The sequence below is a fragment of the Magnolia sinica genome, chromosome 6 (assembly GCF_029962835.1).
Source record: "Magnolia sinica isolate HGM2019 chromosome 6, MsV1, whole genome shotgun sequence".
In the NCBI taxonomy this organism is placed as follows: domain Eukaryota; kingdom Viridiplantae; phylum Streptophyta; class Magnoliopsida; order Magnoliales; family Magnoliaceae; genus Magnolia; species Magnolia sinica.
This window is the reverse complement of record NC_080578.1, coordinates 101684119-101711626: the sequence shown is the minus strand read 5'-3', so window position 1 is coordinate 101711626 and position 27508 is coordinate 101684119. Positions and strand designations below refer to the sequence as shown.

At 39.9% G+C, this 27508-nt stretch overlaps 1 protein-coding gene across 1 annotated transcript; it reads left to right on the top strand.

Moving 5' to 3' along the window:
* Positions 1-1093: 1093 nt before the first annotated feature.
* LOC131249308 (uncharacterized) lies at positions 1094-27508 on the top strand. The gene is made up of 6 exons (XM_058249978.1): positions 1094-1262; positions 7522-7627; positions 16560-16604; positions 18975-19083; positions 23873-24089; positions 27115-27508. Exons 1-6 carry the CDS (start codon positions 1215-1217, stop codon positions 27289-27291), a joined length of 702 nt encoding a protein of 233 aa, XP_058105961.1. The 5' UTR covers positions 1094-1214; the 3' UTR covers positions 27292-27508.

The following is a 27508-nucleotide window of genomic DNA, read 5'->3' as shown; positions in this document are numbered from 1 at the left end:
GAGTATATACAAAAAGCTTTAATTGAAGATTTGAATATAAATCCTCTACTTAGTTTAGTGGGTGTCATTATCTCTGTTTTGTATAGGGTGTGGTCTACTTAAGCTTTGGACCAGCCTCATTTTCGGACTAATACTCTAAAATGATCTAGGAAATCAGATGGACGGATGTCACCCGGGCGGCAATAAATTAGGTAGAGATCCAAATCTTAAGTGGACATTACCTTACAGAAGCAATGGTCATTTAAAATCCACCATAAATCATCCAAATCTTAAGTGGACCATACCTTGCAAAAGCAATGGTCATTTAAAATCCACCATAAATCTTTATGAGGCCCACCGTAAAGTTTATTTACCATCCAACCTGTTGATTAGGTCATACGAACCTGGATGAAGAAAAAACACATAGAAGCTTGATCCAAAAGTCTTGTGCCAACAAAAAGTCTTAAATGGTGCGAATTTAATCCTACCGTATGATCCACATATTTAGATCTACCTCATTTTAACGACCATGCCTAAAATGAATGGAATCGGATTAGGTACTAACCCACCTTTTCCGAGTCTGGGACAGGCTAGGTTCTGAGTGGCCTCCATGAGGGATGGATTTCATCCACACCGTCCATCCATTTTTTCATATAATTTTAAAGAATAATCTTAAAAATAAGAAAGATCCAAGGCTCAAGTTGACCACACAGTAGGGATTAAATTCCTAACGTAAAAAAATCTCAAGGACCACAAGTTTCGGATAAGATGATATTTGCTTTTTCACATCATCCATCAAGTGTACATGACCATATCAACATGCTGGATGGCAAATAAACAGCACGGTGGGCCCTGAAAAGGTTTCAATGGTGGCCGTCCTTAGCACCCCTGCTTCCTATGGTGTGGTCCAATTGAGCCTTGGCTCAGTCTTATTTTTGGGATGCTATTCGAAAGTGATATGAAAAAAATGGATGGACGGTGTGGATAAAATCCATCCACAACGGTGGTCCCTCAGAGCCTCCGCCTGGAACAGTCGCCCATCCGCGCTCATCTCAAGGAAGTGGTTCCCTTACGTGGCGCAAGGTCAGCGCTCTTGACACCAGCGCGAGCCACACTATCATTCCCACTCACCTTACAGAAGCTAGAAACCCTTGCTACGCTCGGACGGAGAAGGCATTGTTCTCTCTCTCTCTCTCTCTTTCTCAAATAATAAATAAAGAGAAGCAATTAGCTAAATGGGAACAGCATTGATAGAGCTAGATGTGGTTCTACGATCCACAAAGGTATCCTTTTTCTTTAATTTTCATTTCTAATATCCAATAAATCCCTTCATCTTATTCTTTCTTTTCTTCTCACCATCATTTTCAATCGGTCATTTGGTGGGCCGTCCGTTTGGAAGGAATACTAACCGTTCATCTGCTTTTCGCTCACGGGCGGCACACATTGATGGTGGGGCCTTCTTGATCAATGTCATGGATTTCGTACGTGTGCCATGCCAGCATTTGTGGTTGATTTCAGTCAGGTGTGGGAGTAGCCATTGAGCTTCTCCTTATACAATGCTTGCCACATACCAACGACATGCTTTTAGTCAGGCCGGATCTCATGCAGGCGGGGGCCCTGTTAGATATGTGTGGTCCATTGGACTGATTTAGACACTTGCGCATATTTACATGTGTGGATGTGATTATTTTATGCCTGCGGTGATCATCGATATGTTTCATTCTTCATTCAGTCCCCCAGATGTTGCAGATAATAATCGTTTATAACCTTGGTCCGCTTCTCACACGACGTTAGTTATTGTGCGGGTATTCAGAATAGGAGAAGTGCATGTACTTGGGAGATGTACATCTACCCTAATGTATGAGATGATTAGGATGGGATCTCATTGAGATCGGCATGATCGACACTGTACCAAGCTAGATCGTGCAAGCCTACAAGTTGCAGGCGGGATCAGGCAGATTCCGCGTGATGATCGTAAGTATGATGACTGCTTGATCAATCATGATGTGTGAATAGAGTCACGTGTACTGGGATTGTGAGGACCATTTGCCTATAAGTGTGGGATCGATTCCAATCTTGTAATGGTGTGCGTTTACTATTGTGAGACCATAAGCAAGGTTGTATTACTTTAGTGTGCATTCTCAAGGCGTGGGTTAGATACTGAACACTTCAGTAGCCAAAATGCTACTGAAGTGACGTGGCGAAACCTGATTGGTTAGATACCAACAGTCTCTCCCTGTACAATGAATGCTCCTTCGGTTGGAGTTCCGTTAGAAATCTTCATCCGTTTAGCTGTGCACGTACTCGACTCGGGGTGCACCTAATTCGCTCCTGCCTAGATTCAAAGCTCAGGTGGGCCACGCCATCAGAAACTATAAAATCATGCAATCTGCGAAATCATGTAGCGTGGCTCACCTGGATCATGGAATTTCCTAATTTTCGGATTGTTCCTTCATCCACATGAGACCCACACAATGAACGGGTGGGATGATGTCTAAACAACATAATTCCTTTAAGTTTACGAACCATCTAAACTGGGACGCATACAATTTGATGATCTAATTTTAATTACTTGTATGTCAGGTGTACAATTCCTTGGTGTCTGTGTATGAACCGTCCAACTTTGCTAGACTATCAAAGTTTTTCTCTACAAGTAGGGTGGCAACACCTGGAGAGGCCCATACATCACGTGTGTAACGTTACAAGGGTCACAGATTAGGTGGTGTTGCTGGTGTTTTGATGAGCTGGGCGCTATGGGCCCAACGTGATGAATGTGTTTTATATCCATGATGTCTATCCATTTTTCCATCTCATTTTAAGTCATGAACCCAAAATAAAGCAGATCTGAAATTCAAGTGGACCACACCACTGGAAACAATGGAGTTAATGACAACCAGTGATTGAAACCTTTATAGGGCCAGCAAAATGTTTATTTGTCATCAAACCTATTGACTTATAATCAACAGGATTTGGGTATTCCTTGAGTTGTTTGATTGAAACCTTTCTAGGGCTACCTGAGCTTTGTATCCGGGGCAAGAGCGGATTAGGTATACCTCGAGTCGAGTACGTGCACAACCAAACGGAGGAAGATTTCTAACAGAGCTCCAATTGAAGGGGCATTCATTGTAAAGAGAGAGATTGTTGGTATCCAACCAATCAAGTATCGCCACGTCACTTCAGCAGCCTTTTGGCTACTGAAGTGTTCAATATCTAATCTGCGCTCGCATTCTCAAGGTCATGTGTAGGGGTTTGATTGAGGTAGAAGCATGTTGGGAAAGTGGCTTAGTCAAGATCGGTCATAAAGATGGGTCAGAGGAAGATTGTAAATGATGATATGGTGATGATAATGGATGGGAGACTTATCTTAGGTGCCAATTTACTAACCAAGACGGTCAAGGCTCAATTACATGCTACAACAATACATAGGATACATTCAAAATAGCAAAAACTAGCCTACGCCTGGGGCCAAGGTTGAAGGAGGATGTGGATTTGATTGTGAATGCATTTGAAAAATAATTTATATATTATGCATATTGAATATTTTCGACGGGCTCAAATTGATCAAGTTTACAAGAGTAAAATATGGATGGCACCAAAAGTGGTCAAGTGTGTATCATGATGGGAGCTTGGAATTTACTAACCAAGACGGTCAAGGCTCAATTACATGCTACAACAATACATAGGATACATTCAAAATAGCAAAAACTAGCCTACGCCTAGGGCCAAGGTTGAAGGAGGATGTGGATTTGATTGTGAATGCATTTGAAAAATTATTTATATATTATGCATATTGAATATTTTCGACGGGCTCAAATTGATCAAGTTTACAAGAGTAAAATATGGTTGGCACCAAAATTAGTCAAGTGCGTATCATGATGGGAGCTTGGAATTTATGTGTGTGCATGCATGGAATCAATCATGCCTGCTTGAGTGTGATGGGAGCTTAGATTAATGGTTTGGGACAATCGGTTGGAGATGGGGACATCATTACTGCTCCAGATATGGATTTGGTACAATGAAATGCCCTTGGGAGGATTAAAGTCTTGGACGTCTCACATGCAGTGTTTATTGTATCGATAATATCACCTGATATTATTGGTATCGCACGTGGGCGATATGAAACATGGGTGGAGTTTTGAAATCCCGAGTATCGTGCAATGTATTGCAATGTATCGGCATGTATCGCAATGTATCATTGATATTGCAAAGTATCGCGAGATATGGACGACTTTTCCTTTGTAAAGTTCCTTGATATTGATGATACCTGTCGATCTCAATAGATATCATCAACACTTGATAAGAACTGCAAGTCTTTCTTCAAAACAGCTCTAAAAATTCCATTTTCAATTTTTCTTTCTATCTTCTCTCTTCTAAAGACATCGTGGGTGGCTTTTGGTCCATCCTTTGCAATCTTTTGAGAAAAAAAAAAACCTAAATTTCAAACCGGAACCAAGATTTTTCCATAATTGGGGTAGATTTTTATTTGGTGAGTGATTTTGCATTTCGATCCTTTTTTTTTTTTGTTTAAATCATACAAAATTAGTGTCAAAAGGTTAGAAATTCTTGATTCTTCATGTTTTGCATGGAAAATTAAGGATTTAAACCTTCAATTTCGAAATTTGAGGGTTGGTGGTCCGATTTGCGAGAAGTTGGGGAAAATTCAAAATTTGCCCAATTTCTCCCAAATTGATTAAAATCTTACACTCCAAACATGAAATCAAACATGTATGACGCCTGATCTACTGATTCATAAAGTTTTTGTGATTTTTTGGAAACGTAAATATTTTTTAATTAAAAATAATAAAAAATTATTAAAAAAAAAATATATTTGTTGAAATTTTACATCCAACAACGATCAATTGAGTCTAATTTTTTAGTCTTTAGGATTTTTTGATGAAATCATCATCATGTATACTCTAATTTCAAAATTTTAGAGTAGGTGATCTGATTTGAGGGAAATTGGGGTGGTTGCAATTTTACATTCCAAACACGAAATCAAACATGTATGAGGCTTGGAGAGGATGTCCACATCTGGGATATGGGCAGCTTTATGGATGCTTAGGAGCTACATATGTACCCATCCCAAATCCACTTTGAATGTAGCTGCATCATTTCAGTCAGACAGCGCATAGCTTAGGACCCTATACGAAGGAAACCTTTTATGTGCACTTGTTTTGTGATGTTATGATTTAAAAGTGTGTATTAAGTTCTTTTTTAACAATCCTTGAAGTTTCATTGAAAAATTCAACCAATTTTCTAACGTTTCCCCATGTTTCCCAAAAAGTGTGATACATTACCCAACACAAGCGATATATTCTGTGCGATAACTGATATGTATCTGTATTCCAAGGGTGTGATACATAACGCGATACCAATACTGTAAGCACTACTGACTACTCGCACCAGACCTTTCAAATTGAAGGGTATATAGATTGGGGTTTTCTATTTAGGTGGGGGAGTGGTAATTTGAACACCTCATTACCATGGAAACATAAGAGAAATAGGAGTTGTTCTCTTAGTAGGATTCCCAAGGAAGGATGCCTATAAATATGTGTTAGGGCTTGGTTTGAGATACTTGTCTCTCTCCTCTCAAAAACCCTACCCTTCGAGAATCTTTTCTCATCCTAGAGAAATCCAGTCATTAGATCGATAGGTGTCATATGTGTGTAATATTCTCTTCCCATTCGTGTTGAGAATCAAAACTCTGGCGGGCTTTCCTTTTTCTCTGTATAAAGAAGAACATCATGGTTACCTATTTGAGCTTATATTGTTCTTAGAAAATTTTATTGGTGTAGATTCCTTCTTTTCCACATTCAATGGGTATTAGACTAGTAATTTGCATAGCTCGGTGTCGGTGTGTATAGCTTGCGATCATGCTTTCAATCCACTACTTGGTGTATGTCAATCCGTGTAGAGGCTTGTATGGAGGAGGGTTTAGCATGCATTGACTACATAGACAAATGAGGTAGCATGTGTATGAAAGTAATGGCTTCGGCATAATCACCGCACTATGCATCTATTTGGGGCCCTGTCTCCATGGTGCATCTGGATTATGCAATAGGCCATGGTGTGGTATTTAGATGGTGTGCATGAACTACTGTATATAATTAGAAAATTGAACACAAACAATAGCCATTTTTTCCGTGGACCTCACTCTACCATAATCTTTAGATTTATTTAGTAACTTTTGTTGTGTGCCATGCTTCTTAAACCATCTCCCCTTCTCTCTTAATCCCTCGCATGCGGCCTGGAGATGCCCACTGATGATCCTTCTAACCATAGTTATAGGCTGGCCCCAAACTCCTGACTTCCCCAGCCATGGCCAATGACTGCATGATAGGAGAATTGGTTGAGTAGAGACCCACTATTTTTCCCTTCTTCCAACTTTCATCCAAGCTCCTTCGATGGCTAAGGGAGGCTATGATTGTGGTTGCTGCAATGGTCAGCATAGGGCCTGATGGTTAGATGGGTTTTCCCAGAGGAAAAAATCCCCATAGTTCATGGCAAGTCTGGTGGCCTCTGGCTGGCAGCATTATTAGAGACTTTCGATGTCCTGTCAAAATTGCCATGGGAGTCCGATGGAGTCCAGACACATTGAGCCGGTGGATCTGTGCTTGGGTTGAGGAATCGTGTGATTGAAGTATGGAAGGGAGGAAGGAGACAGACTCAAAGAGGATGAGAGAAGACTAAAAGGGACTTGGATTTAGGTTGTGATAAGGAATATGAATGCTTGTTAACTTACTGAGAATAGGACCTTAGCTCTGATTGACTGGCAAAATAAGACTCATAAAGCAGCCACAAATAGCTGGGACAAGTCCGTGATTATAATGAGCTGTCCAGACATCTATGGTGGATTTGAAATCAATGCTGGTGCTAGTGTTTTGGAACAGTCCTTTAGAGTTTAGACTGAATCTCTTGTGAACCAAAATGAAATATATGCTCTTATTTCATTGTTGGAGATTGAGTTTGAAAGGAAAAGAATAGATTACATATGGTTAAGTACTATTCCACCCACATGACTGTTGACATGCAATTTGTTTGATCTTTATATGTGATTACTTGGAAGAAAAGAATTTACAAAAAAAAGAAAAGAAAAGAAGTTTAGAAGAAAAGAAAAAAAAATATCAAATAATACTTTTTCGTATCTTATTATGATCGATTTATTGCCGAGGAGCCAAGGGCCATTTGGTGGAAAGCAAGATAAGACTGTTTTTACACTCTCTGCCTAAATATCAAAGTACTAACTTTTTAGCTTTGGCTAAATATTGCTATGCTGCAGAATGTGCCTGAAATGACTGAATAAAAAATTTAGGGGTTTGTGTTTGGTCTTCCCATAATAAATACCATGTTCAAATGTTGTTAAGAATAAAACATGCAGAAATTCTGTAGTACCAAATACAATCTAATGGCCGTGTTTTAATGCAAATTAAAAGCAATTTGATTGCACATTGCAATTATTTACACGAGTAAAAGTTCATTTACTAGAAATGATGTTACTGCTGCCTGTATATCACTGTAAACTAATGTTACATTCGCATGCAGGAGAAATTGACACTTGAAGAAGAGAATATCCTTCGGACGTGCAAGGAAAAGTCAATTAGGGCTTTTACATTTGGTGCCTGTCTTGCATCAGGTGTCGTGTGGACTGGTATGCATTGGACACACACACACGGAGTGTCATGTTTCTTAGAAATGTTGTCATAATGGTTTTCTTACGATGACATCCATTTTTTCACCTATATTGGTATTATCATGTTGCACTATATGGTACTCCAAATTATTTTCCGCTCCAACTCCCTTATGCCAATGTTTTAGGGCCCGTTTGGATACCACCAAATAAGTTACTTTTTCTACTTACAGCAGTAGATAACTAACTTATTTGAGATAAGTAAGTTTGGATTTAGATAAATTATAAGTAACTTTTAACTTAAAGTTACTTAATCACTTCAGCTTAATAAGTAGAAACCAAAATAAGCTACTTGAGGCACAAGTAGCTTACCTGAAGTACCTTATAATTCAAACGGCCCCTTAAAGACCGGACTAGATGTTGAGCCGTTTTTTTGTGGCGGTTCCGTCTAGCTATTGGTCTTCATGTATCCATTAATCTTAAGAGGAAACTGGTAGGCTGGCGGTTGCTTTTGGGTGCAAGGCTGGGTTTCCCTTCCATGTATTTGGGATTGCCTCTTTGCATAGGGAAGCCCCTTAGTATATATGGGATAGGGTGATCGAGCGTATCTAAAGAAAGTTATCTTCTTGGAAGGGCCGACGCCTCTCCTTGGGTGGTCGATTGACCCTTATCAAAATGGCCTTTGTGAATATGCCCCTTCATTTTATTTTATGTCCTTTATTTTATATAAGTGCCCGTTCATGTTGGGTTGTTTGATTGGGTTCAACGGATTGATATATTGGATCTTTTGATGGAGGGTGCTTTGTTCATGTGGATGAATAGTCAAGATAGTCCATCAATCTCTCGGCTCGACAAGTTCTTGGTTTCTGTGGATTAGATTGAAAAGTTTCACTCTCAAAGCAATTCGGTTTTCCAAGATTGGTCTTGGATCATTGGTTAATCCTTTTGGAATTTGAGGGGGGAATTGGGTCCAAGACCTTTTTGGTTTAAGTTGTCTTTGTTAGAGGTGGAGGGTTTCTTAAAGCTAGTTCAGAATTGGTGGGCCTCATTCAAGGTGGAAAGATTTGCTGGCTTTAGGCTGAGCGAAAAGCTTAGATTACTGAAATGAAAACTTAATGTTGGGAAGGAGGAGGTCCTTGGGAGCCAGGAGGCGAAGACTGATATGATCCTTAGAGAAATCGAGAGTTGGATATTAAGGAGGAAAGGAGAATGATTTCAGAAGAAAAAAACAAGATTGGAGTTGGCTCTAAGCTATGTGAAGAGAGTTAAAGAAGATGAGATTAGATGGAGGTGGAGATCCGGATATAGGGATTTTGGACAAGGTGCCTTCGTGGCCAGGAGATAGATTTTGGACAATGCGTTGCTAGAACATGAATGTATTGATTATGGATATACGGATGGTGAAATGGGGGTGGTTTGTAAGCGCTAGATATTGAGAAGGCTTATGACTATATAGATTGGCGGTTTCTTGATTATATATTGGGAAGATTTGGTTGCGGTTAGAAATGGAGAAGTTGGATTCGAGAATGTGTGAGTTCGGCTTCCTTTTCGGTATTAGTCAATGGTTCTTTACAGGTTTCTCCATGGCTCCTAGGGGGTTATGCCAGAGAGACCTTATTTCCCAATTTTTTGTTTGTGGTGGCGACCGAGGCATTCAACAAGATGCTTCAAAGATGTCAGGAAGTTAGTCTTATCTGGGGGTTTAAGGTTTCAATGACAGGTCTAATGCAGGGGCATTTTTCACACCGGGCTCGATAGGGGTCGCCTGTGGGATGCAGGGGTACACTTAGGGTGGGTGACTCATGTGATTTGGGGCCCACAGGAGAGGTCTCGTATTCGAGACTCCTCACCGGGGTTGATTAATGCGCATTTCATATCGGGCTCAAGTGGGGTAGCCCGTGGGATGCGGGGATACACTTAGGGTAGGCGGCCCATGTGATTTGGGGCCCACGAAGGGGGTTCGGCCGAGGTCCTAACCCATTAGATGTGGGGCCTGGGCTATGAGATAAAGGGATTAATTCGCCATACTCTAACAGATCAAGCTTTTAGAGCAAGTGGTTAATTGTCCTGCATCAAGGTCCCATTTTTGCCATCTTCAGTTTGTGGATGACACCATCCTTTTCCGTGAGGGGGACTTTTCGATGGTGGACAATTTGTGAAAAATTGTCATATGTTTTAAAGTTGTTTCTAGCTTGAAGGTGAATTCTTTGAAATGTGAAGTGCTTAGTGTTCGAATGCCAGAAGAGGTGCATTGTTTAGTTAAGACGTTTGGGTGTGGAGTTGGGTCCTTTCCTTCGACATATATGGGCTTGGAACTTTCATTGGTAAACCCAAGGTGTCCCGTATCGGTATCGGTTGGCGTAACGGTGCCCTCCGAAACCGATACGGATACGGGGGCGTAACGGCGATACGGGGCCGTAACGGCCCGTAACGGCACAAATTTTTTTTTTTTTGCCAAAAAAATATGAAAAAATATGGATTAAATCCAGAATATTCTAAGCATTCCAAATATGCATTCATTTATAAATTGGAACATGTTTATGGTGGTGTAACGGTCCACTCTTTGGTGAGAAGTTGTATCGGACTGTCTGATTAATTTTTTAACCAGGTAACTTGAATTTGACTACAAAATTCATATATTTAATTTTTTAAATATGTAATTTATATACTTAACATCTTGATATCATTTCTCCCAATAGTTCTTTAAAAAAATAAAATTAAATTCAGGTAGATGGCGTTGCCAATTTGGGGCTGACTTGGAGGACCAATTTATTCTCCAAATCAGCCTCAAATTCATGCCATTTATTGTCATTATCCCACTTATAAATTGGTGGACATTTATTGGATAGTGAATCATAAAATAAAAATAAAAATCAAAAGGCCCTATTTTTAAAAATAAAAGTTCACAAATTAACAATTAAAACTATTCAAATAATTTGATTTTGGCATTGTGACTCGGATGTAAAGTGCAGCACACGTGTCAAAGTTTTTTGGGCCTCACCCGTGATGAATGTGTTATATCTACACCATTCATCCATTTTGCCAAATAATTTTAGGGCATGAGCCCAAAAATGAGGCACATCCAAAGCTCGGGTGGATTGCACCGTAAGAAACAATAATAATTAAACGTTCACCATTAAAAATTTATTGAGGGCTAGAAAAGTTTTAGATCAAGCTGACATGGGTGTTTTCCTTTCATCCACGTCAATGTGACCCAATTAACATGTTAGATTGAAAATAAACATTACAGTGGACTTTAGGAAATTTTTAATGGTGAGCATTCTATAACCACTATTTCTTATGGTGTGGTCCACCCGAGATTTGGATATTACTAATTTTTTGAATCCTGACTTAAAATGACGTTGCAAAATGGATGGACGATATGGATAAAATATATACATCATGGTGAGGCCCACTTGGGTCTGATATGATTGGATGGAAAATAAACGTTACGTGCGCCCTAAATTATTTAACCGTGAAAATCATTATCCCTGCTGCTATTTTTGGTGTGGTCCAGATGATCTTTGGATATAATTCATTTTTTGGCTGGTGCTCTAAAATGATCTCTGAAAATAGGTGAACGGTGTAGATGTAATAAATACATCACCGTGGAGCCCATATAACTTTGATCTCCTTTGAACCGTTCGTACAACTCGGAGCTCGAGGAGTGTCAGCGCTCGTCTTTGCGTGACACGTACCGCAGTCAGCTGCGGCAAATAAAAAAAAAAAGGGAGAGAGAGGGAAACGAAAAGAAAAAAAGAGGGAAAGAAAGAAAAGAAAAAAAGAGGGAAACGGGAAAGAAGAGATTAGGAGAGAGACAGAGAGAGAGTGAGAGACAGAGAGAGAGTGAGAGAGAGAGGAAGAAGAAGCAGCCGCAGCCGCAGCTGCTCGAGAAGAAGAAGAAGAAGAAGAAGAAGAAGAAAGAGAAGAAGAAGAAGAAAAGAAAGGAAAAAAAAGGTAAGGTTTTTTTTTTTGTTTTTTATTTTTATTTTTTTTATTTTTTTCAGGGCCCGTAACGGCCATTACGGTCACAGAATTCCATAACGGCCGTTTCGACCCCGTATCGCGTAACGGGTCCCACCGTTACCGTTACATATCGGCCGTTACGGCCGAAACGTAACCGATTTGGGATACCCTGGGTAAACCACCTAGGCATCTTTGGGACAAAGTAGTTGAAAATTTTGAAAGAAAGCTTTCTAGTTAGAAGAGACGATACTTGTCATTGGGTGGTCGCTTGACGTTGACTAAAGCAGCTTTCTCAAATATTCCTCTTTACTTCATGTCTTTGTTTAGATGTCCCCGATCGGTGTTGGCAAAGCTGAAAATGCTTAGGCAAGATTTCTTATGGAGTGGTACGGAAAAGGAATTTGACCTATTAAGGTGGGAGGAGGTGTGCAAGCCTATATTGGTAGGGTGGGCAGGGTTGAGGATTCATGACTCCATGAATTATATGTTGTTAGGGAAGTGGATGTGGCAATTTTCTATAGAGGAAGGAAGACTCTGGAGGGAAGTGATGACTAGCAAGTACGGTATGGTGGTACCTATCCGGGGGGATGGTGGATTAAAGATTCATCCTGACACAGAGCTACTTGTTTGTGGAGGGCTATTCTCTTGATATCCCCTAAGTTTAAGGAAGGAGTGTCCTTTTCTGTAGGAGATGGAAGTTGTATCCGCTTTTGGGAAGATCATGGCTGGGTGATTGCGCTTAGGGAGGCCTTTCATAGTTTAGCCATTATGGCGCTAGAGAGGAATATTCTAGTTATTCCTTGTTATTCCAAAATTGGCGAGGAGGTTGAGTGGGCACCTCCTTGTTGAAGGGGGTCTTTGTGATGAGGAAGCTGATGATTTATTAACCTTTTGGAAAGCGAAAAACTTGTCATGCACAGGGAGTCGAGTGAATATTCAATGGTGTGGCAGGCTCATAGTTTGGAGAGATTTTCAGTTCGGTTGTTTTACAGATCTCTCAGTCTCGCCTATTTGGCTGCCATCATAACTATTACTTCTAGAATAAATGCCCCTCCCTTAAAAGGCAATTGCTTTTAAGTGGTTAGTGGGGAGAAAGAAAGTGCTTATCATGGATAATCTCATCAAGAGATCCTTTGTGCTCCCCAATATAAGTGTACGTGTATGAGGGATGCCGAGTCGGTGGATCATTTATTCCTTCATTACCCGTTTGTGAGGAAGATATGGGAGTGCCCTATTTTGAACCTTAATATCCATTGTGGGTGATGTCGGGTTTGATGACAGAATTTTTGGCAGTGTGGCATGACAGAGCGGGTAAAGATAGGAAGTTGGTGTGGTTGTTGGTGGCAATGGCTGTTTTATGGGCTATATAGTGTGAGAGTAACAATTGTTGTTTTGAGAATAGATCTGAGTCTGTTGACTTGGTAGTTCGGAAGATCGTTTGTTGGGAGATCGAATGGGCTTCTGGATTTAGGGTTTTGGACACTTGTGTCCTTGTTGCCCCCTTGGGTTTGTAATGGCTTTATTTTTATTTCGTATTCTTTTTTGCTTTGGTTTTTGAGGTGGTTTTTCAATAAAAGTTGTTTCCTTCCAAAAAAAGGAAAAAGAAAAAAGAAGGCCCCTATTGACTTTCCCTAATCGCCTTCTCATGAAATTCTTCATAAACTTGCACAAGATCCCTGATAACTACCTCCCAACTTTTGTGGTAAAAGGCCAACAAAAACCCATTATTGCCAGGAGCTCTATCACTTTGCTTCAAAGATAGCTCTTCTAACTTGACTAGCCTCAAAATTTTCTTCCAAAGCCTCATCTTGCTTAGGCGAGATACATCCAAACTCCAACCCCCCAAGCTTTGGGCGAGATGGGAAGTCTTATGAGAAAGCCTTCTTGAAGTGGTCCACAAAGTTTGAACGGATCTCTTCTTTACGATGGATAACCTGTTCACCTGCTTTTATTTCTTTGATGCAATTCATATGCCTACGAGCACTATCCACCCTATGAAAATAGGCAAGATTACTATCACATGCATCCAACCATTTATCTCTAGATCCTTGTTTCCAAAAATTTTCCTTGCTTCTAAGTATGTATTCCAGGGACGAGGATGTAGCTTGTCTCTGGGCAGGTTACATCTCCAAGAGACCCCTGAGAATCTTCCTCTTGCTTGTCTAGAGCGGCAATTTGTGGCTCTTCGCCCATAGCCCGCTTTGATGCCTTAATGTTGCTAAACATTGAACCACTCCAAACTTTACACTTGCCTTTCAAAGCTTTGAGTTTGGTGGCAAAAGTGAACTCCTGCTTTGCCGATAGACACCTTCGAATTCCAAGATTCTTTCACCAGCTGTGCAAAATCCGGATGATTGATCCACGTGATCTCAACTGGAAAGGTTTAGCCCCTGGATTCTCATTGAGTGGATAACTAAATAGGCTTACCATCTAAAAGCCCGCACACCATCGCCCATACATCGACATTTGGAAATATATCCTTTCATCCAGCATTGAGTAAAAATCTGTCCAGCTGACTTATGACCAGTGATTATTGTGTGTTTGACCAGGTAAACTTCACTTTAGACATAGGAATATCAATCAGGTCCCCTCAGTCCACGAAGACACTGAAACTAGCTGTGCTTGACGTGATTCTAGAACCCAACCCCCCCCCCCCCCCCCCAAAGATTTTTGTGACTAAACCGAATAACATTGAGGTCACCCCCAAGACACCAGGTGACATCCCAGGAGGACATAATCTTGTCAACTCCTCCCAGAATGCCAATCTGATACTTGAGTCATTTGGACCCTAAACGGCAGAGAATGCCCATTTCCTATCCACTCTTCATGCCTAGAAAAGGATTGATAAGGACCAACAACCTTTGATCAAGGCCTTCATCTGCAGATACATAGAGTCCATATGACCAGATCCCGCCTGATCTACCGACTGCATCAACACAAGCCCAACCGCTGTCCGAATTACCCAAGGGCTTCTGCACTGAGACCCAATCCATTGATGCCCTCTATGTTTCTTGCAATGAGATGACCTTGGGTTTAGAAGTCACAATGAGATTCTTAATTGCAACTATGTTCTCTTCAGTCCTCCCCAACCCTCTTATATTCCAGGAGATGCTATTCATCTTGTAACCAATGGCCAAGATCTCCCCCATACTTCTCCACCTCCTTTAGCCTCCTACGGAGGTGATATTCATGTGTTATTCAGTTATGAATGTTCCTTATGTGATTTTTCTCATATTTTGCTACTTGTTAGTGTGGTTTTCTTGGGTATAGACACCCACTGGTTTGATCATAGTCAGTGTACCAACTTGGTTTTTTGGCATCCTCTTTTAAGCAACTCGATGAGTATTCAAAAGAGTTGATATACTGATAGAGTTCATGCACATGCAACTTTTCTGCGATGAGAATATGTACCATGCTTGACTTCTTTGAACTTTGGAGCATGATCTCCTACATATATTTTGTTGGTGTTTTGGCCTTAAATTGTCTTTTATATGAGTGATATAAATGTTTAATGGTGCTAGAATCCTAAGTTTCCCTGTGCTTTGAACCATTCCGCTACCTTTACCTTAATAGGGTCTTCATATTTCTCAAAGAAACCTAACCTAGGTTTTTCATGTTTGCATTGTTGTATGATATTCTCGGCTCTTGATTGTGTTGTTACTTGGGCCTTGGGGCCTGTTTGGATACCACCAAATAAGTAACTTTTTAACTTATGTGAAGTCATTAAGTTACTTTTTCAACTCAAATTAGTTTGGTAAACGTGATTGCAAAAGTAACTTATGTACTTATAACTACTTATCTACATAAGTTTTTTTTTTTTTTTAGGATTTTAACTTTTCACCTTTCTACTTCTCTCTCTCTCTCTCTCTCTCTCTCTCTCTCTCACGGTCCATATCAAAGGAGGCTCCACATGATGGATTGTCCACATCTAGGGTGGGGCTTACACGATGGATGGTCCACATCAAAGGTGGGCCCATATGATGGATCACCCATATTAACATGGGCTCACATAATGGATGGTCCACATCAAAGGCCAACCCCTAATGATAAATAGCCCATATACAAAATGGGTGGGTATGATGGACAACCCATTTCACAGGTGGGGCCCACATGATGGATGGTCCACATGAAAGGTGAGCTCCACATGATCGGCAATGGACACTAAAGCTGGGCCCCATATGATGGATGACCCACATCGAGGAGGCTCCATGTGATGGACGGTCCACGTCAAAGGCTGGCCCCTAATGATGAAGGGCCCACATCCAAGGTGAGCCCTGCATGATGGGAAACCCACATTGAAGATGGGGCCCACATGATGGACAATTCACATCAAAGGTGGGCTCCACATGATGGGCAATTAATAATGGTGGGCCCCACATGATGGACGATCCACATCAAGGTGAGCCCCACATGATGGATGGTCCACATCAAAGTGACTCCGCATGATGGGCGGCGGATATTGAAGGTGGGCCCCACATAATGGACAATAACATTGATGGCGGGCCCCACATGATGGATGACTGACATTAGAAGTGGGCCCTACATAATGGACGGTGCCCATTAAAGGTCAGCCCCTAATGATGAATGGCCTATATCCCAAGGTAGGCCCCACATGATGGACGACCCACATCAAAGGTGGGGCCCACACAAATGAACGGTCCACATCAAAGGTTGGTCCCACATGATGGACGGTTGATGTGAGGGGGACCAAATAGACTTGAGGGATGAATACTAATGATGTTGGAAACCAGACGTACTTTTCTACTCTTTGGCTGATAAGTATGTTGTTAAACAACATACTTATTTGCTGGAAACCAAGATAAGCTACTTGTGGCATAAGTCGCTTATCTAAAGTAACTTACGATCCAAATGCCCCCTTAATATGAGGAGTTTTATGTTTATGCTAAATTCATGATTGATTTTTGTTCCTCACATCCATGGACTTCTGATAGTTTTCTAATAAAATCCATTTACTTTTGACTGGCAGCAACACGGAGGCTTAGCTATGGATATAGACTTAACCTTTCTGGAGGTAAGTCAGCAAGCACTGGTTTGAGCTTGTATTTCATGGATTTAAAGGTGATGTATAGCTTGGCTGAGAAACTTGAGTTGTTCTGTGTACCCATAACAGTAGATCAGAAATATGTGTTACTAACAATTTCTGCAGGGCTTACAAAAGTAAATCCAAACAAAGAAAACTGCCGTTATGATTTGCTTGATAGAAATTTTATGAAGAGCTGCCCCGTCAGTCCACATGGTAAACATGTATGATGACCTGGACTTTTGATTTGGTGGGTAGCTACTATGTGGATGGTCTGATCGGAAAATCTTAACCATCTGATCATTATGAGTTCTGCCCACTGCATGTGGACATAGCTCAGGCCACTGATTTAATGGATACAACAATCCCCGTCCTGTTGGGCTATAGCCTATCCACAGAGTGGGCCCAGTGGATCACCAAATCAATGGACTTGATCCCCATGCACAAGTGACAGGGATCAGTAAAAGAAAGTACAGTAGTCTCACTTTTATCATAGAAACATAGCACCATAAAACACGGAATAGTAGGCTGCGTCAACATCATTATACTTTTGTAAATGAGGTGTCCTTTGCAAAAGCAGACACCTTTTACCATCTTTTATCTAGCATTGATGCAATGAACCTGAGTTCTCATCTGGTCTTACTGAATTTCTTCAAAATATCCATTGAGCTTATTTTGATGTATAAAGTCTTCATCCATTTCTACCTATTCAACATGCTTAGGAATACCCATGTGAAGTCTCTCTTTACCATAAGATGAATTTCAAGGTCTCAAACATTCTGACAGACTTGTCCTTTGATGTACATTTTGAGAACTTTCATCTACTCAATATGCTCTATATTTTTAAAAGGTCCATGCTCCAGGTGGTACCGGGCAGATGTGAGAACTCGGATGGGCCACAACACACAGAACATATTGAGAAGGAACAGCCACCATTGATTAGCATGGGGGACCCACCTTGATGTATGTATAACCAGGTGTTAAGACCGTTCATCCAGTCCACATGAAGGATCATACCAAAATTCATGCCTTTTCAAGCTCTAGTGGACCCATTGTTTGGAGTATCCCCTAAAGCATCGAAATATCCCCAATATTATCTGTATCTCCAGCTCAGCGATATCAATAACACTGGTAGTATCGAAAATTCCAGGTATCAACAATATATCACTAAGTATCGCCAATGTATTGCCAATATTTTCAACTATGAAAATTTCCGGTGTCTCTTGTATCGCCTATGTATTGCCTATATAATTTCGAATATGAAAATTTCAGGCGTCTCTTGTATCGTTAGTATTTTCAGCTGTGCAAATTCCAGGTTTCATTTGTATCTCCGGTGTATCGGCGATGTTTCAATAATTTTGCCAATGTATCAATATTGCCAAAAATCTGTTTATTAAAAAAAAAAAATCATTTCAATTTTTTTGATGGGCACATGGTTGTATGATGAAATGCATGTTTGTTTTGTGTTTGCGTATTTATGCATGGATGGGTGGATGGATGGATGGATCATGTATGTGTGTATGTGCATGTATGGATGGATGGATGGATGGATCCACCATTTTCCCCATGTTTCACTAATGGTTTCCTGTGTAAACGATATATGCTTTTAGGCCCCATTAAAGAGAAACTTACTATTTAATTCCTAAATATACAAATATGTCTTTTCCGCTATTATTTGATTCTTAAATATGCAAATTTGAGTATTTTAGCAACTCTCAAAGTTTCATTGAAAAATTCCACCATTTTCCCCATGCTTTTCCAATGTTTCCGTGCATTTCCGGGAAGCGGCAATATTATTGGTGATAATGATATTGTTTCTGTATCCGTGGCCAGCGAAACTTGTAGTGATACCGATACTTCGAACACTGAGGTGGCCCCTGTGAAATTCAAGTGTGGACGTTCCATGCCAGCTGGTTCCCTTTGTTGTGGCTTACTATAGTTTTGTATCGGGCTGAGTTTTTGGTCCCACAGGTTTTCTAAGGTGACACATCTGCATCTGATAGATGGATTGGATGGCGTGAACACATCAGGTGGAGCCTGCATCTGCTTACGGTGGCACCGTACCACTGGAGTGCGCCCCTTTTAGAAATGGTGTCCTTTACAAAAGGACACCTTTTATCGTCTTTCACCCAATATTGACACACGTATCATGGAAGTTCTCATCTGGTTACACTGAAATTCTTTAAGATATAACTTGAAAGTGCATTCATGTATAATCCTGAATTGATACAAGTATCTATTTAGCATGCTTAGTAACCATGGGAAGATCTCTTGTTATTGTGACACGAATTAAGCTATTTCTGCATGTAGAGCCTTTTCCCTGAATTACATTTTGGAAACTTGAATTAATCAATTTTTCAGGAGCTGCTGTTATGTCTGGAATGTGGAGCTGTGATAGGGCCATGAATTCATGCCTAAATCATATTATGGCATTGGAGGGGAGTCGAATGCAGACGGTGTTAACATTTTTGTAGGTTCTTAGCCTCAATTTTGGATTCTTGTTATGTTGGTAGATGAGTTCGAAATGATTGCTCTTCTGAGAAAATTAGATATTGTATGTTATTTATTATGACTATTTCCCATGAGTAAATTATTTCAAATTAAAGTAAACCATTTCAAATAATGGTTCTGATGTTTTCACCTTGCTTGAGATATTAAAGCCCATCTGAATATGAAGTTAATTAAACAACACATTAATGGTTCATTTCGAAATACTTTGTAGAAAATGTTGCCATTTGGTATCCTTGGGGGCTGGTGGAATGAAAGAAAACAAGGAATCTTCAAGTGGGAAGTGTCATTGGTTGAGTCAATGAAGAGAAGCATTTCTCATTTGGTCATTTATTGGGCACTCTCTAGACCTGAATTAGAGGAGTTTCTAACTTTAGTTTCCAATCAGGCTGGAATGAGGGGATTCACAATGGAGATATTGCTACTGGGGCATGAGAGTTACTATCTTGATAATGAGAATTTTTCTTTGTACTGCTTTTTTGGTTCCTTGATGCTGTAATCTTTGTTTTATATTCTTTTTGGCCTCATTTTGAGGGAGTGATTAGAGGGTTGCGATGGGGCTTGTATTCTTTTTTGTTTTTGTTGCTTTTGTTTTTTCAATGAAATTTATCTCCTTTGGACTCCAATAGAATGGTTCAAGCTGTTACTAGGATTGATTGAGACTAGACCAACTTTCCAGTGTAGCATGTCATGGGGTGAGTTTTTTTTTTTCATTTTTCTTTCTTTCTTTCTTCCTCTTCTTCTTATTTTTAAATTTATAATGCAAATTCATTTAAATCAAAATAGAAAACATAAAGGGAAATGATGAGGGATCATCCCACCCACCAACACAAGAGGGGAACAGGCCTCTCCCCAAAGACCAAAGGAAGCCCATAAACCAATAAAACCAAGCAACTACAAAAACTTACCTTAGATCTCCCCCTAAATGGAGGATTTCCAATCAGAAAGCAACATAGGATGGGAGATCCCTCTGAAAAGGGAATTAGGCATGGCCTAGCTTGCTGCCATAGCCTGAGTTTTATTCTGCTGAAATTCATCTTTCAAAAGAAATTTCCCTCTCAAAATCTATGAATTATGGTGAGTGGCACCATCTTCCACAAGATATCCCCACAATGATGAAACAGCCCTTTCATGCAACCCACAATAAGCTCTGACAGATAGCCATTAAGGACCACAAAACCCTAATCAGATTGATAAAATTGGTCCACGTTACAGCTGCTTGCCTCCTGTGCATTATTTTGACCATCATATCCCATAAGGAAGGCACATCCCGTTTTGGATTCCTTTGCGTGGAAAGGCTGCTGCAACATTGGTTCAGCACATCCCATCTTGCTTCATTAACCTCTTGTGCATTATTTTGACCATCATATCCCACAAGGAAGGCACCTTCCGATTACTAGCCAAGGGTAATCCCAAATAAGAGAATAGTAAAGCCATTTTTCTGCAGCTCATCCTATCCACCAGGGGCTTTACCTCTTTATCATACAATAGAGCTTTTCACGACATTAATCCCAAGACCTGAAAACAGCTTCAAAACACCGAAGGGCACCATTCAAGATTTTTATTTGGAAAGAACCATTGGGCATAATGATTGTATCATCGGCTTATTGGAGATGTGATGCGACCACTACTGGATTCCCAACCAGATGGCCTTTTAGGCAAGGTATCCCAAATCGGTTACGTTTCGGCCGTAACGGCCGATACGTAACGGTAATGGCATCAACCGTTACGCGATTCGGCCCCAAAACAGGGCACCTCTGTTTTTTGGGTTCGTAACGGCCGTTACGGGACTGCAACGGCCGTTATGGTACCGTAACAAACGTTACAGTCCATAACCCTAAAGAAAAATGAAAAAAAAATTGGAAAAAAAAAAAGAAAAAAAAAACCTTCCTTTTTTTTGTTTTTTTCCTTTTCTTCTTCTTCTTCTTATCATGGGGCTGCGGCGCTGCTGTTGCCTTCTTCTTCTTCTTCTTCTTCTTCTTCTCTCTCTCTCTCTCTCGGTTCGGTCTCCTCTCTTCTTTCCCTCTTTTCTTTTGAAATCAGAAGCGGATTGACTGGTGTACCACACACCAGTATAGCTATTGTAGGTACGTGTCATGCTAAGACGAGCGCTGACACTCCTCGAGCTCCGAGTTCTACGAACGGTTCAAAGGAGATCAAAGTTACATGGGCCCCACAGTGATGTATTTATTATATCTACACCGTTCATCTATTTTTAAATATCATTTTAGAGCATTAGCCAAAAAATGAATCGTATCTAAAGATATTCTAGACCATACCAAAAATAGCAGCGGAGATGATGATTTTCACCGTTAAACAATTCGTAGGCCCACCATAACATTTATTTTCCATCCAATCAGTTCAAAAGGTCAAAAAGACCTGAATGAAGAGGAAAAACAAATTTCATATTGATCCAAAAGTTCTGTGATCCCAAAAAGGGTTTCAATGGTAGACGTTCAATCCCCCACTGCTTTTTGCAGTGTGGTCCACTTGATAATTAGATCTATATTATTTTTCGTGTCAAGCCTTAAGACGAGCTAGACAAATGAATGGACGGTTTAGATATAACACATACCTCATGATCAGACCCACAGGACTTGCTTACGTCAAATGAATGGACTGCGTACGAGTTACACAGCACGTCACACAAGCTAATAAAATGTACACGTGCCACATGGGCCCCATCATGATGTATGTATTTTATCCATGCCGTCCATCCATTTTGCCACATCATTTTAGGTTATGATTCAAAAAATTAGTAAGATCCAAATCTCAGGTGGACCACAACATAGCAAACAGTGGTTACAGAATGCTCACCATAAAAAATTTCTTAGGGTCCACTGTAATGTTTATTTTCAATCTAACCTGTTAATAGGGTTACACTGATGTGGATGAAGGGAAAACACACATGTCAGCTTAATCTAAAACTTTTGTAGCCCCAATAAATTTTTAATGGTAGTCGTTTAATTATTGTTGTTTCTTATGGTGCGGTCCACCTGAGCTTTGGATCTGCCTCATTTTTGGGCTCATGCCCTAAAATTATTTGGCAAAATGGATGGACGGTGTGGATATAACACATTCATCACGAGTGGGGTCCAAAAAACTTTGACACTCATGTGCTACACTTCACAATCCGAGTCCTACCTAATTCGGGCCCTTAAAAAATTGTACACGAGACATGTATTAACTTAAAATTTACCAATTGAATTATGGATTGTAATTGCTAACTCAAAATGCTAAAATCAAATTGTTTGAATAGTTTTAATTGTTAATTTGTGGATGCTTATTTTTTAAAATAGGGTCTTTTGATTTTTTTTTTCATAATTCATTATCCAATAAATGTCCACCAATTCACAAGTGGGATAATGCCAATAAATTGTATGAATTTGAGGCTGATTTGGGGCTTGGATTGGTCCTCCAAGTCAGCTCCAAATTGGCAACGCGATTTACCTAAATTTAATTTCATTTTTTAAAAGAACTATTGGGAGAAATGATATCAAATTGTTAAGTATATAAATTAGATATTTAGAAAATTAAACATATGAATTTTGTAGTCAAATTCAGGTTATCTAGTTCATAAATTTATTAGACAGTCTGATATAACTTCTCACCAAATAGTGGACCGTTACACCACCATAAACATGTTCAAATTTATAAATGAATGCATATTTGGAATGCTTAGAATATTCCGGATTTAATCCATATTTTTTCATATTTTTTTGGCAAAAATAAAATTTTGCGCCGTTACGGGCCATTACGCCCCCGTATCGCCATTACGCCCCCGTATCCGTATCGGTTTCGGAGGGCACCGTTACACCAACTGATACCGATACGGGATACCTTGCGTTTAGGAGTTGTAGGTTAGACACGCTTCTAAGAATCTGACGCAGCCACATGTTCTCACTTCCCATCATTTACTGTAAACTAATATGGCCACAGCTCAATCGTTGGTGATTTTCTTTACAGATGAAAGGAAGAGAAGAAACATGTAGGTTTTTAGGGGCCAAATAGGCCAATACAGACTATTGTGTCACGATGTTTTGTTAACTAAATCACCAACATTCCTATGTCTTCCAGTCTGAATCAAGCGATCTGGATTATGGGTCATTTGCAATCCAGATCTCTATTTTTAGCAACCAAAAACTATGGTTCTATACTCTTACTGTTGATTAAGTTGTAGTGCAAATTTATATATTTACAATGTATAGGTTTATATTTTGATTTATTCAATAGCATGCATATATTGCAATATCGATTCATATATTTGCATTTAGTGTACCTATTAGGGTGAACCACATGATCCTACCCCCAGCGTACCATGTAGTAGAGGAAGTTGCGTACCACTACCCCATCCTGAACCATGCACTATAGTGACCTGCCATCCAAATAACCTGGGTACATCATAGATATGGCCTTTGCACTTGAGATTGAAGCATCTGATGGGGAATAACATAGATTTTATAGTTTTGCGAACACATTGTGGTGGGTGAATTTTCTTTGCTTTCTCGCTTTTGTGAATTTGATCCTTGTCAAAGTGGCATCAAAGTTTGGCCTTTAATCTCCTGTCATAATTCACTGAGCAAATGCACATAATTGTTAGACAACAGGTTTGGTGGCTCTAATTGTTATATACTGTCTATGTCTTTCAGTTCACTTGACATAGTTATGTTACTAGTGTATCCACAACTATACATACACATCTGCTGTTTTTGTTCAATATTTACCTGAATCTTGGGTAAATCTTGTTGCAGATTATTGACAAGGCATCAGGATAATCCACGCAAACTGCAGCTTGTCAAAAACCATTTCTATTGTGAGAAAGTGTATGATGATTCAACTCTAGATCAGCCCAAACCGAGGTGGCGCTATCGGAATTTCTATGGAGATAATGTTGGAGATAATGTTGGTCAGCAGACTCATGAGGACAACCATATTCACAAGCCTGATTTGGAGCCTGAGCAATTAACTGTAAGTAACGTCTATTTTGGAGCGTCAGCAATTCTGTACAAGTACAGAAGTTTCAAATATTGTACAAGATAGGCTCGAACATTTCGTCTATTATTATTGTTTTTAAAATTGCAATCAGGTACTTATAGAACTTATTGGTCTGAATCGACTTTATCAAAGATTGATCGAGTTAAGAAATGACCCAGCTTCTCATAATCCATGAAGCTTGGAGTACTTGAAAACCTCGGTTTTTACTATTAAAAAAAAGTAATAGAAATTGCAAAAACAGAAACTAAAGTTTAGTTCTTATTTGTCATGGACCTTCTACCCAGGCGTCTGTCCTGCTCTGAATTGCCCTCAGACTCCTGCTCCCACACCCATGTCTAAGCTGTTTATACTTGCTGGCATTTTGAAATAGACGCTTACATGCTTCCATGCCCCAATATGTGGCTTCTTCCCTTCAAATTCTGTGTGCATTGTTCAGGTTGACTCAGTCTTGGTCGTCATCAAATTGGAGATGAGTTTTAAGTTTTAAAATCCTGTGATGCTGAGCAGTGTGACAAATATCACTTAATTTTGAAAATATCACAAAAAATATGTCAAAAGATATTATCGTGTTATTATTGTGTCAGAAAATAGTAAAATTTCTTGAGGAATTTGTTATATAAATATAGATTTAATTTTAAATTATTTATTAATTTACAGAAAAAAATAAATATTTTTATTTTGTGCGAGATTTTCCTAATAATGTCTCTGGTGCTAAGCCTGCATATTGCTTTAGGGTGAACATTATGTATGATTCATAGATCATAAATCGCACTGCATTTGAACTAGTAGTTAATTGTTCAATAAAGCAATGAAGATTCTTTATACTCCAACCTGATTTTATAAATGACTTTAGTTGATGATAGATTCTAAGACTGACTGACTTCTATCAGACCAATAACAAATGCTGACCCTCGTTATTGACGTGGCATGGACACTCCATTCTTTAAAGAATGTCATATTTGGTATGCATCTTATGCACATGCCAGCAAAATGATTCCATGAAAAAACCTCTAAACTAGGAATCCAATTTCTCCCTTGATTGGATTTGGCATTCCCATCTGTCTCCTTGTTTTGCCCCTACATATTGCTACCGTCTCTTCCCATTGAAGAACCCCAAATGGAGACAAGGAAACCCTCTTATTACTAGGAACTTTTTTGCTAGAAAACCCTTCACCTGCATTAAAAGAGAGGGCCTAATTAGGCCATCATTATCATCACCATCTATGCCTTATCCCAACTAATTGGGGGTCAGCTACATGAATCCTTTTCTACCATTCCACTCTATCAAAGGCCCTAACTTCAGTTAGACCATAGGTCATTCATCAAGTCTTTTCTTACTACCTCCACCCACGTCATTTTGCACCTTCCCTTGCCCTTTTAGGGCCTTCAACTTATACCTGTTCACTCCTAACTGGCGAGAAGGCCTAATGAGGTGCTGGAAAGAACTAGTGGAATATAGCTGCATTGAGGAAGGGATAGTTGAAAACTCTAGTTTCAACTTTCAACTAATTTAATCTAAGTTTTTGTGTACAATATGTGGAAACCTGAGACTAGTGGAATGAGGTGGGCCCTCTTATTCAGCTCCAATTAGCAGTAAGGCTCTCCTATGTTATCCTTCTCTTGTTTCTTACTATATACTATTCATATAATGGGGACTCACACATTGGTGGGGACTTTCCATCCCGATTTGTCATTGGCCCCCTCATGCAAAATGACCACATAATAATGATCACAGGTGCATCCTAAAACCTGCTAGGTGGTTATGGACTCATAGGGTACTAAGATCCATGCAACAAAACTCTCCCTTGGCTAGTGGCTGATGTGCCCAAACTCAAGTTCCCAAGGCCAAACAAAGGAAACCTCTCTTTTAACCTGTGAATACATCAACGGTTAAGGTAAATCCATGTATAAATTTTGGAGTTAATAACATGTCCACAAAGGACCCATGGTCATCATGATCAATGGTCAAGATCAACATTGACCTTTTAGGGCACACAACACTAACAAAGGTGTCCCTTTAAAGAGAAGAAGGATTCTGTGGCATTTTGGAAAGAAAGGAAGAATTGGGTACGCAATGACATGAAAGCACCAATCAGTGAAGTGGTAGAGATAGTCAAATGTAGTTGATCAAGTGAGCTACTATTAGGCCATATTTGGTAACCATGGATTCCATGCCAAACAATGGAAAAGGGAAATGGTTTCTTTTTATGTCCACGTCCTTTGAATATTCAAACTTTTCTGCCCTATGAAACGAATTGCAGGAACATCAATGTCCAAAAGCTGTTCGCATTATTTATAGTATGGATGGTTGTTTCAACATCTTATGCTTCCTTGGTTACGACTCTGCCACCTGCTCATTTCTAGTATCGAAACATTCCAATGTCTAGGTAAAAGTCATTTATAGGTTTGAGTGGTCATGTTTCAACTGTATTCATTAAGGAGGCATCTGTTTAGCTTGTAGTAATGGCTTTTCTTTTTCTTTTCTTTTCTTTTTTACTGCCATCCCAAGCTTGGTTTTGAGTATTTCCGAAAAAGAAAAGTTTGGCTTTAGGAAAGGGCAGTGATATGATAGATACAACAGAGGCCCTTTCCATCAAATATGCTAGGAGAGCATACGCACCATGATCATCCATCTAGCGGGTCCTACAGTGGATGGGCCACCACTGAAAAGAAACCTATATAACAACCTTAATCACCACACTTCTGCTCCTCCCTGCTGAGATTCAATCAGTGATTCAGTGACCTTTTTTGTCTTGATGGTCCATTCAAAGGCCACTGATCGGTGGCCAGGATCGCCGTGTTGATGTGGTTTCTAACTGTGGCCCATTCACACAAGGGCCAACTAGATGGACAGTCCCGGTTCACATGCTTTGCTGCCACGATAACCCTTTATTATTAAGATCTATCATACGATCAATCTATTCCTCTTTCTAGTATTTCTTGAACTAATTGATACTATTTTATTAGCTAATTATCTTTTCTACTATAATTCTTTCAGAGGACCTCAGCCAATGATGTGATTGTGGACCCTCTAGATTGCATCCTTGGTTATGCAAAACCGGGTGATGAGATTCATCATGCTGATAGCACAGGCAATTCACTCAGAAGAAAACATGCCCGTGGTCACAAAAAAGCACATCGACGGCACCGGACCCACCACTCAGAGAATCCTTAGGCTCACACAACCCCTCCGCAAATGGGATGAATAATGAGGGTAGGAAGGAAGCAGAGGAAAAACAGGGTTTACACATTTGCAGTTCTTACAACTGTTTGCGGATGAGAAAATCCAGTTTTCTTTCTGAAATTTACTGGGCAGGTATTGGATATCTGGCACTTGAATTAAGTTGGTTTAAGGCATGGAGGGGGAATAGAAAGTTTTCAATTGAAAGGCA

Bases quoted from the DNA above. Each gene is read 5' to 3' on its own strand.
- LOC131249308 (XM_058249978.1), top strand. From the start codon at position 1,215: ATGGGAACAGCATTGATAGAGCTAGATGTGGTTCTACGATCCACAAAG. The intron at 7,628-16,559 runs GTATGCATTGGA...TTTGACTGGCAG, and splicing joins ATCAGGTGTCGTGTGGACTG to CAACACGGAGGCTTAGCTAT. The intron at 19,084-23,872 runs GTAGGTTCTTAG...ATCTTGTTGCAG, and splicing joins CAGACGGTGTTAACATTTTT to ATTATTGACAAGGCATCAGG.